At 43.8% G+C, this 17,004-nt stretch overlaps 1 protein-coding gene across 1 annotated transcript in view; it reads right to left on the reverse strand.

The window, feature by feature from the left end:
- Window positions 1-17,004, reverse strand: part of LOC120999212 (titin homolog) — a 946,165-nt gene that overhangs the window by 213,974 nt on the left and 715,187 nt on the right. Inside the window, exons 69-71 of the mRNA XM_040430085.1 lie at window positions 10,468-10,515; window positions 5,192-5,236; window positions 4,477-4,524 (exon numbers count right to left, since the gene is read on the reverse strand). Coding sequence (XP_040286019.1) covers window positions 4,477-4,524; window positions 5,192-5,236; window positions 10,468-10,515 — 141 coding nt within the window. The remainder of the gene's footprint in view (window positions 1-4,476; window positions 4,525-5,191; window positions 5,237-10,467; window positions 10,516-17,004) is intronic.

Below are 17,004 nucleotides of genomic sequence, written 5' to 3' on the forward strand. Positions count from 1 at the left end.
ACCCGCTTCTCCACCATTACAGAAGAAAAACTCTCCACTCTACTCTGCAGATCTCATCTGACCACCTATGCACTGGACCCAATCCCATCCCACCTCATCCCTAACCTCACCACAGTGTTTATCCCAGCCATAACTCATCTCTTCAACCTATCACTGACCTCTGGTGTCTTCGCCTCTGCTTTTAAACATGCTACCATTACACCCATCCTCAAAAAGCCTTCACTTGACCCATCTTCTTTGCGCAGTTATCGCCCCATATCACTTCTTCCGTATGCCTCAAAGCTACTTGAACAACATGTCCATTCAGAACTGTCCTCTTACCTCTCTTCCTGCTCCCTCTTTGACCGCCTACAATCTGGCTTCCAACCCCACTACTTGACTGAGACTGCCCTTACCAAAGTCACCAATGATCTACTAACAGCCAAAACCAAGAAACAATACTCTGTCCTCGTTCTCCTTGACCTGTCCTCTGCCTTCAACACTGTTGACCACTCCATTCTGTTGCAAACTCTCATCTCTTGGCATCACTGACCTGGCCCTCTCCTGGATCACATCATACCTCACAGAATGGACATTTTGCGTCTGCCACTCCCGCACCACCTCCTCGTCTCCTTCCATCTCTGTTGGTGTCCCGCAAGGCTCTGTCCTAGTACCCCTGCTCTTCTCTATTAACACTTTTGGCCTGGGACAGCTCATAGAGTCCCATGGCTTTCAGTATCACTCTTATACTGACAACACACAAATCTACCTCTCTGGTCCAGACATCACCACCTAACTATTAAGAATCCCATAATGTCTATCTTCTATATCATCCTTCTTCGCCTTTCGCTTTCTAAAACTTTACATGGATAAAACAGAATTCATCATCTTTCCCCCATCTTGCTCAACCCCCCCAACAGACCTATCTATCACGATCAATGGCTGCACACTATCCCCGGTCAACCAAGTCCGCTGCCTTGGAGTAACCTTGGATTCTGCCCTTTCCTTCCGACCACACATCCAAGCCCTTTCTACCACCTGCCGCCTCCAACTCAAAAACATCTCCCGCATCCGCGCTTTCCTTAATTTTGAATCTGCAAAAATGCTTGTACATGCCCTCATCATCTCCTGCCTAGACTACTGCAACACTCTCCTCTGTGGCCTTCCATCTAGCACTCTCGCACCCCTCCAATCTATCCTCAACTCTGCTGCCCAACTAATTCATCATTCAATTTAATCCTCTGCATCTCCCCTCTGCCAATCCCTTCACTGGCTCCCCATTATCCAGCGAATTCACTTCAAAGTACTAACAAATACATACAAGGCCGTCCATAACCTGTCCCCTCCCTACATCTCTGAGCTACTTTCCCGATACATCACCACACGCACTCTCCGATCCTCACAAGACCTCCTTCTCTCCTCTCCTCTTATCACGATTTCTCCCGCGCATCCCCCATACTCTGGAACTCGCTACCCCAACATATCAGACTCTCACCTACAGTGGAATCCTTTAAAAGATACCTGAAAACCCACCTCTTCAGACAAGCCTACAACCAGTGACCCTGCTGCCTCTATACCGCCATGACCAACTTCACCCGCACCTAATGTGTCATTCTCCCATACCATGTAGATTGTAAGCCCTCATGGGCAGGGCCCTCTTTCCTTCTATATGAGTTTGTAACTTGTTTTGTTTATGATTAATACAATTGTCTGTATTATGTATGTATACCTTTTCTCATATGTACAGCGCTATGGAATGAATGGCGCTTTAATAATAAATAATAATAATAATAACACAGCTGGGGTACCGCCCACAACACCTCAGAAGGTGAGGGATAGCATGGCCAAAATGTGGAAAAGCTTTGTCAGCACGCCAAAACAACCAGCAGCACCATCTTAGCAGGAGGCAGCATTGGTGGAACAGTACGTGTGCACATGCCTACACGTACTGACTGATGGGTCTGCCCCATTGGACTTCTGGGTGTCCAAATTGGGCACATTGCCTAAGCTTGCCCTTTACGCCTTGGAGGTGCTGGCCTGCCTTGCAGCAAGTGTATTGTCCGAACGTGTGTTTAGCATGGCAGGGGGGTAATCACAGACTACCGCAGCCGCCTGTCCACAGTCAACGTGGACAAGCTCACATTCATTAAAATGAACCAGGTATGGATCACATAGGACTTGTCCATACCTTGTGCTGAGTAGACAAGTATACCGGCCGCACCCAGCCATTGTTAGACTCCAGCGCACTTTCTCTTTGCGTTCTCTTTTCTGTTTCCCAATGTTTTAGTGTCTTCCCAAATTTATAAATAAACAAATAAAGGTAAAAAAAAAAAAAAAAATGTGTTGGCTACCTCCTCCTTCTCCACCACTGCTTTCACCTACACCGTCACATCCACCGTTTCCTCAACCTCCAACTCCACTTTGACCTCTGCCTCCTAGCTCAAGATTATTATTTTTTATTTTTTTTCTATTGTATGTTATTTTTAATAATTTCCATGTCCACATTTGTTTGCAGGGCAACTGTTTTGCTCTTACCCCATTTTGCTTCCTTTTACAGCCCTCTAGCCCTTACTGCGACGATTTTACAGCCATTTTAGTGCACCAAAGTTCAGGCCCCCATTTACTTCAATGGGATTCGGGTTTCAGTTCGGGTTCGAGTTCGGGTCAAGTTTGGGTGCCGAACCTGAACTTTGACCAAAAGTTCCGGCGAACCCGAACATCCACGGGTCCACTTATCCCTATTCTTTATCAATCTTTTCAATTGGTGTTTTTGAATAAAATATAACAGTACAAGGATATTAATAATACACAGTATGTGTTATGATTTTAAAGAAACTGGTGGCTGAGATGGACCAAAATGTTCAAAAGTTTGTAGCCATTTATACTGTAACTTTATAGACAAAACTTAAAGGGGTTGTCTGAGATCAGAAGAAAATGGAGCAGTATCGATAAATGTCACAAAATAACAACAAAGCCATACTCACCACTCCTCACAACTGTCATCTTTGCCATCACACTCTGGTCTTCAAACCAGTATTTGATTTCTTGGCAGCATGGTGACCTGCTGTGCACGGGATGTCACCCATGCAGCCAGGAAGATGTCTTAGGTCCCTTTTCACATGGGCGAGAATTCCGCTTGGGTGCAATTCGTGACGTGGACGCATTGCACCCACACTGAATCTGGACCCATTCATTTAAATGGGGCTGTGCAGATGAGCGGTTGCGGTTTTCACGCAACGCAGGCCCCATAGAAAAGAATGGGGATGCGTGAAAATCGCAAGCATCTGAAAGCAAGTGCGGATGCAATGCGATTTTCACGCATGGTTGTTAGGAGATGATGTTAGTAAATTGATTAAAGTCAATTCACTGTATTATTTTCCCTTATAATATGGTTATAAGGGAAAATAATAGCATTCTTAATACAGAATGCTTACAAAAATGTGGCATGAGGGGTTAAAAAATCAAAAAAATCACCATCAACATCACCTTCTTTCTTCTTCTTTCAGGACCTGCCAAAGGACCTTTGATGACGTAATCGTGCTCACCACGTGGTGAGGGCGGTGACGTCAGCGCAGGTCCTGCTGAATTACGATAGAAATCTTCTATCTTCATTCAGCAGGACCTGCGCTGACGTCACAGCGCTCACCACGTGGTGAGCGAGATTACGTCATCAAAGGTCCTTTGGCAGGTCCTGAAAGAAGAAGAAAGAGAGAAGCTGCGCGAACAAGTGGATGAGGTGAGCTAATTTTTTTACATTTTTTAACCCCTCATGCCACATTTTAGTAAGCATTCTGTATTAAGAATGCTATTATTTTCCCTTATGACAATGTTATAAGGGAAAATAATAAAATCTACAGAAAACCTAACCCAAACCCAAACTTCAGTGAAGAAGTCTGGGTCTGGGTACTGGGTACCACAATCAGTTTCTTCTCACGCGCATGCAAAACGCATTGCACTCGCGCAGAAAAAAACTGAGCAACGCAAGACAATTTCAGTCAAAACTGACTGAAATTGCGTACAGTTAGTGTTCGGTCAGTGATTTTGATAGGTGATTTTGATCCAAAATCAGGTGCAGCTCTAAACACAGAACAGGTGGAGATCTTCCTGTACAGACTCCGATCCTGGTTTTGGCTCATAATCAATGATAAAAGTCGCTGACCAAAACACTGATATGTAAATGATGCTTTAAGTACTGCAGAATAGGGAGCAAAATGCTGGAAATGGCAGAGGAAACGAGGTGTGTATGACTTTTTGTTATTATCAAGGACAACTCCTTTACCTTAATGACTTATATATGATTTGTCTGTTCCTAAGGTAATTACTAAGTAGTCCACATAATTTCATGTTTATATTGGTTTAATATGCTTTAAATATACAAAGTGTATATCTATTCAGTAAACATAACTAACACAACTTTGCATAGATTTTGTTGGCTCAGACAGACTTAAAATGTTTACAATTATTTTGAACCAAATAATACAATAACATATTCAGTACCTTTGGTTGTTTTCTTAGATTCTTTTTCCAGGATTTGTCCTGTTGTTTCTGAAAATAAAATTAATAATAAATCTAAAGTGGAATCTTATGCATTGTGGGGGAGATTTATCAAACTGTTGTAAAGGAAAAATGGCTTAGTTGACCATAGCAACCAATCAGATTCCACATTTCATTTTCCAAAGGAGCTCTAAAAAAATGAAAGGTGGAGTCTGACTGGTTGTTATGGGCAACTAAGCCAGTTTTCCTTTACACCAGTTTTGATAAATGCCCCCCCCCCCCCCCCCCCGTGTTCTTTTTTGTGCTAATCATTGTACTCTCTACTGTACTTGTTGGGCAACATAAAAAAAAATGTCTCAAGACACTACCTGACTAGAATGACAGATAACAGTCACTCAAGCATTGTTTCACTGCACTAATCACTGATTTAGGGATCTGTTTATTTAAAAGCAGCCCATGATAACCTAACGGCTTCAATAATGAATAAAAAGGGCAGGATGTGATGGCTGTACAACTTGCCATTAGGAACATCTGCACCTGCCTATATATAAAAAAGGACACTCATAACTATCGTACATAACTAAAAGAAGCATAAATAAGTTTAGAAAGGTTATATACATACTTACATTATAAATATATATATATATATATATATATCATACATTAAATACATATGTACATATAATACACAGATATAATTAGCATATTTTTGGCTCACCATTCTTACTTCCTATGTGTTCTTCCAGTTTTTTTGCTGGAATTTCTAAACAAAATATAATGTCTGTTATTTTAGGGGTAATTATTTTAATTGCCTTTAGAAGTTCTGCATCTTATGCTATATTATCACTGTTGCAAATGTTATATTGTTAAACAATTTTATACTGTATGGTCTCAATGGAAAAGCAAGCAAAATTAAAAATCCCAAAAAACATTTTAAGATATTTATGTTCTATGCTATACTCATTAGGATAACATCATAAAAAGTATAGGATAAACATGAAATCAGTAATTTGTACAGAGTATAAAAAAAAATAATCCCTAAGAATCCTGTGTACTAAGTAGGCAGACATTCCAACATGCTGCCTCATATTTTCTAAAATATAATGTATAAAATGTGACACCTATAAATTTATACTGATTAGAACTGGATACTGATATTCTTCATTTACTAAACAGTTTTTATTTTCCAACAGTACATTTTTTATTTTGTTCTTATATAAATATGGTTATGTGGGCAGTCATCTTGCCTGGGCTGATGTTAACATCACGGAACATAAGCAGCAGCTGTATGAACTATAGGGACCTGAAGACTGGAGAAAACTAGAAAACTTATGACTTCTATGGGAGAGTGTAAGAAGCATGCTGTATGACTTGTGCAGAGGTCACTGTGCTGGGAAGGGGAGGATATAAGCTGTGAGCATGATCTACCATGATTGATGTCATCATATGTTAGCTACATATATATTATAATCCTGCCTGTCCTATTAGGTTTTAAAATATTTTTATTGGAAGCAAAACGTCAGTGACATAGTAGATTAAAATAATGCAGAGGTACAGGATGACAATAAAAATTATACGGGCATTATAGAATCGATAATGTACATCTAGTTAAAGCATGGCCAAGTGCATCCATATTTCACTTTATCACATACATGAATAGGACACTCATTAATCTTTATTTAAATAATATTAAATATTGCATATGTAGAAACAATGAACAAATGGGTGTGGAACAACTGAATGAGATAGACAGTTATAGCTGGATTGGTGATCACTATATTAAAGAGCTAGGTGGGAATCAGGATTGGGGGAGGTTTCTGTATTTTCTCCTAATGCCCCAGGTACGCTAAAATAGGTGTGGCGTGTTGGATTCCCAATGAGCTAGCTGTTCCGTACGGCATATCTGATCACATTTAGTAAGCCATTGTGAAATCAGTGGGGGGGGGGTGGGGGGAGTTGTCTTCCAGTTAGTGGCTATCAGCAGTCACCTGGATGTTCGGGTTCGGCAAGTTCGGCCGAAATTGAAAAAAAAGTTGACCCGAACTTGACCCCGAACCCAAACACCATTGAAGTCAATGGGGACGCGAACTTTTGGGCACTAAAATGGCTCTAAAATAGTCCTGGAAAGCATGACAACTGTTCTGCAAGCAAATATGGATAGGGAAATGACTTAAAATAACATAAAATACAGAAAAATTTAAAATAACAATCTGGATCTAGGAGTAGGCGGTGGATGGGTGGATGTGGTGGTGTAGGTTGACGTGGCAGTGTAGGTGGAAGCGGCAGTCAAGGAGGAATAGGTAGCCAACACTGATTTGTGTTATTTTTTATTTTTAAATTGGGGTATCCCCCAAAATATTGTGACATATAACAAAATAAAACAAAGAATAAGTGCACTTGAGTACAAGAATGGATGGTTGAGGCTGGTATAAATGTCTATTCTGCACAAGGTACGGACAAGTCCTGTGGGATCCATGCCTGGTTCATTTTAATAAACGTAAGCTTGTCCACATTGGCAGCGGCCTGTGATAATGCTCTCTGCCATGCTAAACACACGTTCACACTATACACTGGCTGCAGGGCAGGTCAGCACCTCCAAGGCTGACAAAGCTTTTCCACATTTGGGCCATGCTAACCCTGCCTTCTCAGGTGCTACTGGTGCCCCAGCTGCGTTGGCGACCTCTTCCTCCTCCTCTGTCTCCGCCTTGTGCTTCCACTGTGCCCCCGCTGTAAGGTGGGAATGCTATCATCAGCGTCGCGCATCTTCCGTTCAGTAACAGATGTTTTCACTAAATTTAGTTCCCTGTCAGCAATGCAGAGCAGGGGTTCATTCCCGGCAAAAGGGGGTTCATGTCACCCAGCAATACAACAGAGGATTTTGAGAGATTTCGGCCCCTGTCACCCATGCACAGCAGGGGTTAATTCACGGCAAAAGGGGGTTCTTGTCACCCAGCAATACAACAGAGGATTTTGAGAGATTTAGGCCCCTGTCACCCAGGCACAGCTGGGGCTTATTCACGGCAAAAGGGGGTTCTTGTCACCCAGCAATAGAACAGAGGATTTTGAGAGATTTAGGCCCCTGTCACCCAGGCACAGCAGGGGTTCATTCACGGCAAAAGGGGGTTCATGTCACCCAGCAATACAACAGAGGATTTTGAGAGATTTAGGCCCCTGTCACCCAGGCACAGCAGGGGTTTGTATACGCCAAAAATGGTAAAATGTCACCCGACAATTGAAAATAAGAATTTTTTCAATTTAGGGCACTAAAATTGGCACTTTTTTAAATTAAAATGGCTCTAAAATAGTCCTTGAAAAGGCTAGAGGGATGTAAAAGGCAGTGCTTAAGAGCATGGCAACTGCTCTGCAAACAAATGTGGATAGGGAAATAACTTAAAATGAAATAAAATAACAAAAAATTACAAATTATTAACCTACAACTCAGAGTAGGAGGTGGATATGGAGTCGGAGGTTGAGGAGGCGGTGAATGTGGTGTTGTAGGTGGAGGCAGCAATGGAGGAGGAGGAGGTAGCCAACAATGTTTTATTTATTTTTTATTGGGGTATGTAGCCCCCAAAATATTGGGACAAATAAAAAAAAACTAAAACAGAGAATCATTGCACTTGACTTGAGTACAAGAATGTATGATTGATGGTGGTATAAATGTCTATTCTGCACAAGGTTCAGACAAGTCTTGTGGGATCCAAGCCTGGTTCATTTTAATGAACGTGAGCTTGTCCACGTTGGCTGTGGACAGGCGGCTGCGTCTGTCTGTAATGACGCCTCCTGCCGTGCTAAATACACATTCAGAGAGTACTCTGGCTGCAGGGCAGGCCAGCAAATCCAAGGCATACAAGCTCTGGCCATGTGGACAATTTGGAGACCCAGAAGTTGAATGGGGCAGATCCATCAGTCAGTGTGTGTAGTCGTGTGCACAGGTACTGTTCCACCATGTTGTTCAAATGCTGCCTCCTGCTAACACGCTCCATATCAGCAGTTTGGGCAGGTTGTTGCGGCGACAAAGCTTTTCCACATGTCGGCCATGCTAACCCTGCCTTCAGAGGTGCTGGCACTGACACAGCTGCTTTGGTGACCTCTTTCTCCTCCCCTGCCTTCGCCTTGTGCTTCCACTTGTCCCCCGGCGTCAGTTGCGCATCTTCCAATCACGTTCCAGTGAGGGAATTAAGGACGGCACATTGTCTTTGTAACGGGGATCCAGCAGGGTGGCCACCCAGTAGTCAGAACACGTTAAAATGTGGGCAACTCTGCAGTCGTTGCGCAGCATGTAGTCGCTCATGTGTGCCAGGCTGCCCAGAGGTAAGGACAAGCTGTCCTCTGTGGGAGGCATATCGTCTGCGTCCTCAGTATCCGCCCAGCCACGCACCAGTGATGGGCCCGAGCTGCGTTGGATGCCACCCCGCTGTGAACATGCTTCATCCCCATCCTCCTCCTCCTCATCCTCCTCCTCCTCGTCCTCCAGTGGTGGGCCCTGGCTGGCCAAATTTGTACCTGGCCTCTGCTGTTGCAAAAATCCTCTTTCTGAGCCACTTCTAAAAGACTGGCCTGAAAGTGTTAGAGATGACCCCTCTTCCTCCTCCTCGTCCTGGGCCACATCCTCTTCCATCATCGCCCTAAGTGTTTTCTCAAGGAGACATATAAGTGGTATTGTAACGCTGATAATGGCCGGTTACACAGCGTCAAGTCATAGTTCGCGCTTACGTGCACTACATCCTGATGCTGTACACAGTTAGGACACAGTGCAGAGCGGATCCCAGAAAAAGACCACTGAGGGTGAGTACAGTCAAAGCAACGCTTCCCTCACGACTCCTTCCATCTTCTGCATACTAATGACCACTTCCATAATGGAAGTGGTCATTAGCCTTCAGACTATAAGACACACTGACATTTCCCCCCCACTTTTTTTTGGGGGGGTGGAGGATGCCTTATAGTCTAAAAAATATGGTAATTAATGATTGATAGTGACGTTACATTGGAGCGTCTCTGAGGCTTTAACACTGGTCTACAGTTAGGAAAGGCCATCAATGTCTAATCAGTGGAGGTTACAACACATACTACACACTTCCTTGCAGCGTGTCGCTGAATTAGAATTGTGCATATAAGCATAATGTGTACTTATAAACAATGAAGGTAGCTCAGCCCTCACAGGAGCAGTCTTCAGAGTATTCAGTCTCTTTGTTGTACTAATCACTAACAATAGTGTTTGAAAAAGGTCATCTTGATCAATACATCACATTTGCCTTAGAAATATGTTTGCCTTTACATTTAAAGTGCACCCCTCCCTACTTTTCAATGAATAATAATATTAAATATGTATATATATTTTTTAATTAACCTGTCAGGTGTTTTATGATGCCATATTTAAGAGTAGTATATGATACAGTGAGAGAACCTGAAGTGATATATAGGTTCTTGTGATTTGTAGCAGCATTTCTGTATAAAAAGAAAACTAAATCCTGGCAGGACTCCTAGTAGAGATGGTGAGAGTCCTATATATCCCATGCACATATGTTGACTTACAGTCTTTATATATACATGCTGATACAGGGAGAGCTGCCAATCACTGTATATGGACAAGATAATCAGGACTTTAACTATCCTAGGAATTCTGTCAGGATTTGCAAACCTTTATCGAGGAGCCCAGGTTCTCTTACTCTGTGGTATCCCTCTGTTCTTTAGAGAGGGCAGCATACATCATTTGAAAGGTTCTTATTTCCTGTTATACCCCTGATAAAGAACTAATTACCTATACATGAATTTAATTTTTTTTTCTGTCTTTAAATTACTTTATTGGTTGAAGCTTAATGACTTGTTTAGTGAGGCCTTTTTTTTTTTTTTTTTACTAAAATACTTCTACTGTTGCTCATAAGGGCAGACAGCTGCTAAATTCATTCAATAGCTGGTCCAAAAACACATTTTAATGAGAAAAAGATCTTGAGAAAAGATTACTTGTATGAAAATTAGGTGTTAGGTATTTACCTCTCTTTATTTCTTCTGTTTTCTTTTCAGTTTTTGCCACTGGTATTTCTACGAATGATAATGTTAGACATTTATCAGGGAAAATATAATATAATATAAGATATAAACATGCTGAATAATTGAAATTTTTATTGTGTCAATTAAAGGGTATCTGTCATGTCAATTAATTATTGTTAGGGCACCTAAGAGGAGAGCCTCACCAATGAGATGTCAAAGAGTTCCTCCACATGAAGTAGCATAAATGTCTGTTTGAGGGCATGTTTACTGCATGGTGTATAAATCAGTGCTTAAGCTCTCTAGGCCAATAAAAATGTGAGAAGGCTCATGTAGAGCTAACCTGCCTTGGTAGTCTCCTCAGTCTCTGAATGGCAGGGGGAGTTGAAGACATATGAGCCCTTGTGCCACATTTGATTGAGAGGGCTAAGAAATGATTATTTCAATTTTCTACTTTGTAGATAAATTTATTGTGGAAGCATTATTACTTTATTTACGATATCTAATATTGGGTAACTTATACTGTAGTTACATCAGCTGGTTAAAGGTAAGGCCGCGCTTCATCCTCCCCTACATTGTATACTCGCTCACCGTTGACATAGCAGCAAGTAAATGGAACAGCTTGCAATTATATCTGCTCGTAGTGATGGACGAACATTGGCCGGGACATTTTCGCAAACCGCACGTTAGCAGCGGGCCCCATTCCCTTTAATGGCAGTCAAACCTGAAAAACCTTCAGGTCATATTTGCAGCCACCAAAATCTCACTATAAGTGAACAAATAGTCCCACAACATGGACAGTGACATACCAGAGGGGGATCAATGCAAAAATTCCCGCAAAAAATATGTATTTTAATCAGGGGCCATTTTTATGCGTCTTAAATTGAAACTCTCAAAAATGTGCCCTGCTGGAACAAGTGACTATGTGTCTGGAGGTATATTAGATGGTCAGTGGATAACAATTTTACTGTAGGCCAGTGGAGTACAGTCCCCAAACATTAGGCATTTACCGGACAGAAAAGAACAAGGGATTATGTGGCTAGAGGTATATTAGGTGGTCAATGGAAAACAATTTTACTGTAGGTCAGTGGAGTATAGTCCCTAAAAATTATGTATTCACCTGACAGAAAAGAACAAGTGATTATGTGGCTGGAGGTATATTAGACGGTCAGTGCATAACAAATTTACTGTAGGACAAGTGGAGTACAGGCCCCAAAAATTATGCATTCACCTGACAAAAAAGAACAAGTGATTATGTGGCTGGAGGTATATTAGACGCTCAGTGCATAACAAATTTACTATAGGCCAGTGGAGTACAGGCCCCAAATATTATGCATTCACCTGACAGAAAACAACAATTGATTATGTGGCTGGAGGTATATTAGACGGTCAGTGCATAACAATTTTACTGTAGGCCAGTGGAGTATAGGCTCCAAAATGTATGCATTCACCTGACCGAAAAGAACAATTGATTATGTAGCTGGAGGTATATTACACGGTCATTGGATATCAATTTTAATGTAGGCCAGTACAAATATATGACAAATACTTATGTTTAAAAGAACTAAAAATATAAAATTAGATTAAAAACATGGCTAACGAAATCCCCCCTCTTTAAAAAAAACCCAATGGTAATAGGAGAAATTCAATTAAATGTGGTCGTCACAGGTGTTGAATTCCTCCGAGATCCATGCCTCATTCATTTTTAGAAATGTAAGGTAGTCCACACTGTCGTGAGCGCTTATCGGTCACGATATCCCCTGCTGCGCTGAACGTCCTTTCAGACAGGACACTCGACGAGGGGCAAGCCAAGAGTTTCTTGGCAAATTCTGCCAGGTCTGGCCATGGGTCAAGCCTCCACACCCAGTAGTCAAGGGGTTAGTCAAGGGGTTACTCGCTTCTCAGAGCGTGCACATCGGCCGTTTACCCAATGTAGTCGGACACCTGTCAGTCTAGGCGTTCCCTGAGGCTGGATCCAGAGGACGGCTATCGATGGGTTGGATGCAAGAATGATCTCATATTCAAAGTGACCAACACATCTTCAAACCACCCTCTTCTTGCCTGTGCGGTAGGATTGGTACCCACAACAGTTTCTCTGAGGGTGGAAATTCCTCTGTCAGCGCCTGCAACAGCAGAATGCAGCATCTTTCGAAGCAAGGCCTGGAAATGCTGCATTCTGACAGCCCTCTGTGATGCTGGTAAAATATCCGCCATTTTGTGTTTATACGGGGTCTAAGTACGTTGCCACCCAGTACTAGTCCTTGCACTATATGCTTTTTATACGGGGCTCCCTCTTCAAACACTGGAGCATGAAGGCCCCCTTTTGCACTAAAATTGGAAGCGGTGGAGTGCCCTGGCTCTTGATCATCACCCAGGAGAATGTTGTCATCTGTCTCCTCCCCCCATCCACGAACAACACCAGGGATCCTAAAAAAGTTTAAAGCCTTCTCTTCTTGCTCCTCCTCCCCCCATGAACCATCATCCTCTGACTCCTCTTCAGACTCCTGCTGACTTGTCTCAGATGGGGTAGCCCCCCTGGAAATTCATTCAGCATTGCGACTTCCTCATCTTCCTGCTCCTGCTCCTTGACAGCTTGATCAATGACATGATGCAATTCACGCTCCAGAAAAAAGGCGTTAGGTACGATGTCACTGATGGCGCCCTGGCTGCGACTGATCTCATCAAATAGCCGCAGAAGTCTGCATGCGTTTTGCATGAACAGCAGCTGGCGCGGTGAAAAAAAAACAAGCTCCCCAGAACCTTTCCTGCCCCAGAGTTCGTACAGGTAGTCGTTAATGGCATGTTTCTGCTGGAGCAGCCTATCAAGCATATACAAGGTGAAGTTCCAGTGCGTCGGGCAGTCACAAATCAGACGTCTTACGGGCAATTGATGTCGCCGCTGAACGTCAGCAAGGCGAGCCATGGCCGTGTAAGATCTTCTAAAATGGCCAGAGATTTTCCTGGCCTGCCGCAACACGTCCTGAACCATGGGGTATTTGGCAACGAATTGCGGCACGACTAAGTTCAGGACATGTGTGTGTCATTTTGCCCTGTTTCAGCGCGCTCAGCAGATTGGCAACGTTGTTGCACACCACTTTGCCAACTGTCAAATTGAGCGGGGTTAGCGACTGATCGGCCTGTGACCGCAGAACTGAAAGCAGTGCAGGACCGGTGTGGCTCTTGGGTTCCAGGAACAACAGCCGCAGCACAGCATGGCAACGTCTCACCTGGCACTTCAAATAGGTTCTGGGAAGCTGGGGAGGGGGTGCAGCGGAAGAGGCGGTAGCAGTGGAAAAAGAGTCAGCCAAGGAGGATACGGAGGATGGAGTAAGAGGAGGAGAAGAAGAGGCAGGCCTGCATGCAATCCGAAGGGGTAACACCAAATCCAAAAAGGTGCCATGGGTTACATGCTTGACAGCCGTCAGAGGTTTCACCCAGTGGGCCGTAAAGGTTATGTACCTTTCCTGCATGTGTTTGCTAGACAATGTATCTGTGGTCAGATGTATCGTGGCACCGACACTGTGAGCCAGAGATAAATTCACTTGCCGCTGAACATGGCCATATAGCCCTGGGATGCCCCTCTGGGAGTAATATTTAACCAGTTGCCGCAACTGTAACGCCGAAAGGCGTCATCGCGGCGGCTCCCTCAGGCTACGCTAACGCCGATTGGCGTCATCTCGCGTGAGCCGAGATTTCCTGTGAACGCGCGCGCTCACAGGAACGGAAGGTAAGAGAGTTGATCTCCAGCCTGCCAGCGGCGATCGTTCGCTGGCAGGCTGGAGATGTGATTTTTTTAACCCCTAACAGGTATATTAGACGCTGTTTTGATAACAGCGTCTAATATACCTGCTACCTGGTCCTCTGGTGGTCCCCTTTGTTTGGATCGACCACCAGAGGACACAGGTAGCTCAGTAAAGTAGCACCAAGCACCACTACACTACACTACACACACCCCCCCGTCACTTATTAACCCCTTATTAGCCCCTGATCACCCCTGATCACCCCATATAGACTCCCTGATCACCCCCCTGTCATTGATTACCCCCCTGTCATTGATCACACCCCTGTAAAGCTCCATTCAGATGTCCGCATGATTTTTACGGATCCACTGATAGATGGATCGGATCCGCAAAACGCATACGGACGTCTGAATAGAGCCTTACAGGGGCGTGATCAATGACTGTGGTGATCACCCCATATAGACTCCCTGATTCTCCCCCCTGTCATTGATTACCCCCCTGTCTTTGATCACCCCCCTGTAAAGCTCCATTCAGACGTCCGCATGATTTTTACGGATCCACTGATAGATGGATCGGATCCGCAAAACGCATACGGACGTCTGAATGGAGCCTTACAGGGGCGTGATCAATGACTGTGGTGATCACCCCATATAGACTCCCTGATCACCCCCCTGTCATTGATTACCCCCCTGTCATTGATAACCCCCTGTAAAGCTCCATTCAGACATCCGCATGATTTTTACGGATCCACTGATAGATGGATCGGATCCGCAAAACGCATACGGACGTCTGAATGGAGCCTTACAGGGGCATGATCAATGACTGTGGTGATCACCCCATATAGACTCCCTGATCACCCCCCTGTCATTGATTACCCCCCTGTCATTGATCACCCCCCTGTAAAGCTCCATTCAGACGTCCGCATGATTTTTACGGATCCACTGATAGATGGATCGGATCCGCAAAACGCATACGGACGTCTGAATGGAGCCTTACAGGGGCATGATCAATGACTGTGGTGATCACCCCATATAGACTCCCTGATCACCCCCCTGTCATTGATTACCCCCCTGTCATTGATAACCCCCTGTAAAGCTCCATTCAGACGTCCGCATGATTTTTACGGATCCACTGATAGATGGATCAGATCCGCAAAACGCATACGGACGTCTGAATGGAGCCTTACAGGGGCATGATCAATGACTGTGGTGATCACCCCATATAGACTCCCTGATCACCCCCCTGTCATTGATTACCCCCCTGTCATTGATCACCCCCCTGTAAAGCTCCATTCAGACGTCCGCATGATTTTTACGGATCCACTGATAGATGGATCGGATCCGCAAAACACATACAGGCGTCTCCCTGGAGCCTTCCAGGGGGGGTGATCACCCAATATAGACTCCCTGATCACCCCCCTGTCATTGATCACCCCCCTGTCATTGATCACCCCCCCTGTCAGGCTGCATTCAGATGTCCGTATGATTTTTACGGATCCACGGATACATGGATCGGATCCGCAAAACACATACGGACATCTGAATGGAGCCTTATAGGGGGGTGATCAATGACAGGGGGGTGATCACCCCATATAGACTCTTCTGATCACCCCCCTGTCATTGATCACCCCCCTGTCATTGATCACCCCTCTGTAAGGCTCCATTCAGACATTTTTTTGGCCCAAGTTAGCGGAAATTATTATTTTTTTCTTACAAAGTCTTATATTCCACTAACTTGTGTCAAAAAACAAAATCTCACATGAACTCACCATACCCCTCACGGAATCCAAATGCGTAAAAATTTTTAGACATTTATATTCCAGACTTCTTCTCACGCTTTAGGGCCCCTAGAATGCCAGGGCAGTATAAATACCCCACATGTGACCCCATTTCGGAAAGAAGACACCCCCAGGTATTCCGTGAGGGGCATATTGAGTCCATGAAAGATTGAAATTTTTGTCCCAAGTTAGCGGAAAGGGAGACTTTGTGAGAAAAAAATAAATAAAAAATAAATTTCCGCTAACTTGTGCCAAAAAAAAAAATTTTATATGAACTCGCCATGCCCCTCATTGAATACCTTGGGGTGTCTTCTTTCCAAAATGGGGTCACATGTGGGGTATTTATACTGCCCTGGCATTTTAGGGGCCCTAAAGCGTGAGAAGAAGTCTGGGATCCAAATGTCTAAAAATGCCCTCATAAAAGGAATGTGGGCCCCTTTGCGCACCTAGGCTGCAAAAAAGTGTCACACATCTGGTATCGCCGTATTCAGGAGAAGTTGGGCAATGTGTTTTGGGGTGTCATTTTACATATACCCATGCTGGGTGAGATAAATATCTTGGTCAAATGGCAACTTTGTATAGAAAAATGGGAAAAGTTGTCTTTTGCCAAGATATTTCTCTCACCCAGCATGAGTATATGTAAAAAGACACCCCAAAACACATTGCCCAACTTCTCCTGAATACGGCGATACCACATGTGTGACACTTTTTTGCAGCCTAGGTGGGCAAAGGGGCCCACATTCCAAAGAGCACCTTTAGGATTTCACAGGTCATTTACCTACTTACCACACATTAGGGCCCCTGGAAAATGCCAGGGCAGTATAACTACCCCACAAGTGACCCCATTTTGGAAAGAAGACACCCCAAGGTATTCCGTGAGGGGCATGGCGAGTTCCTAGACTTTTATATTTTTTGTCACAAGTTAGCGGAAAATGATGATTTTTTTATTTTAATTTTTTTCCCTTACAAAGTCTCATATTCCACTAACTTGTGACAAAAACTAAAAACTTCCATGAACTCACTATG

This window comes from Bufo bufo, chromosome 4 (assembly GCF_905171765.1).
Source record: "Bufo bufo chromosome 4, aBufBuf1.1, whole genome shotgun sequence".
Classification (NCBI taxonomy): domain Eukaryota; kingdom Metazoa; phylum Chordata; class Amphibia; order Anura; family Bufonidae; genus Bufo; species Bufo bufo.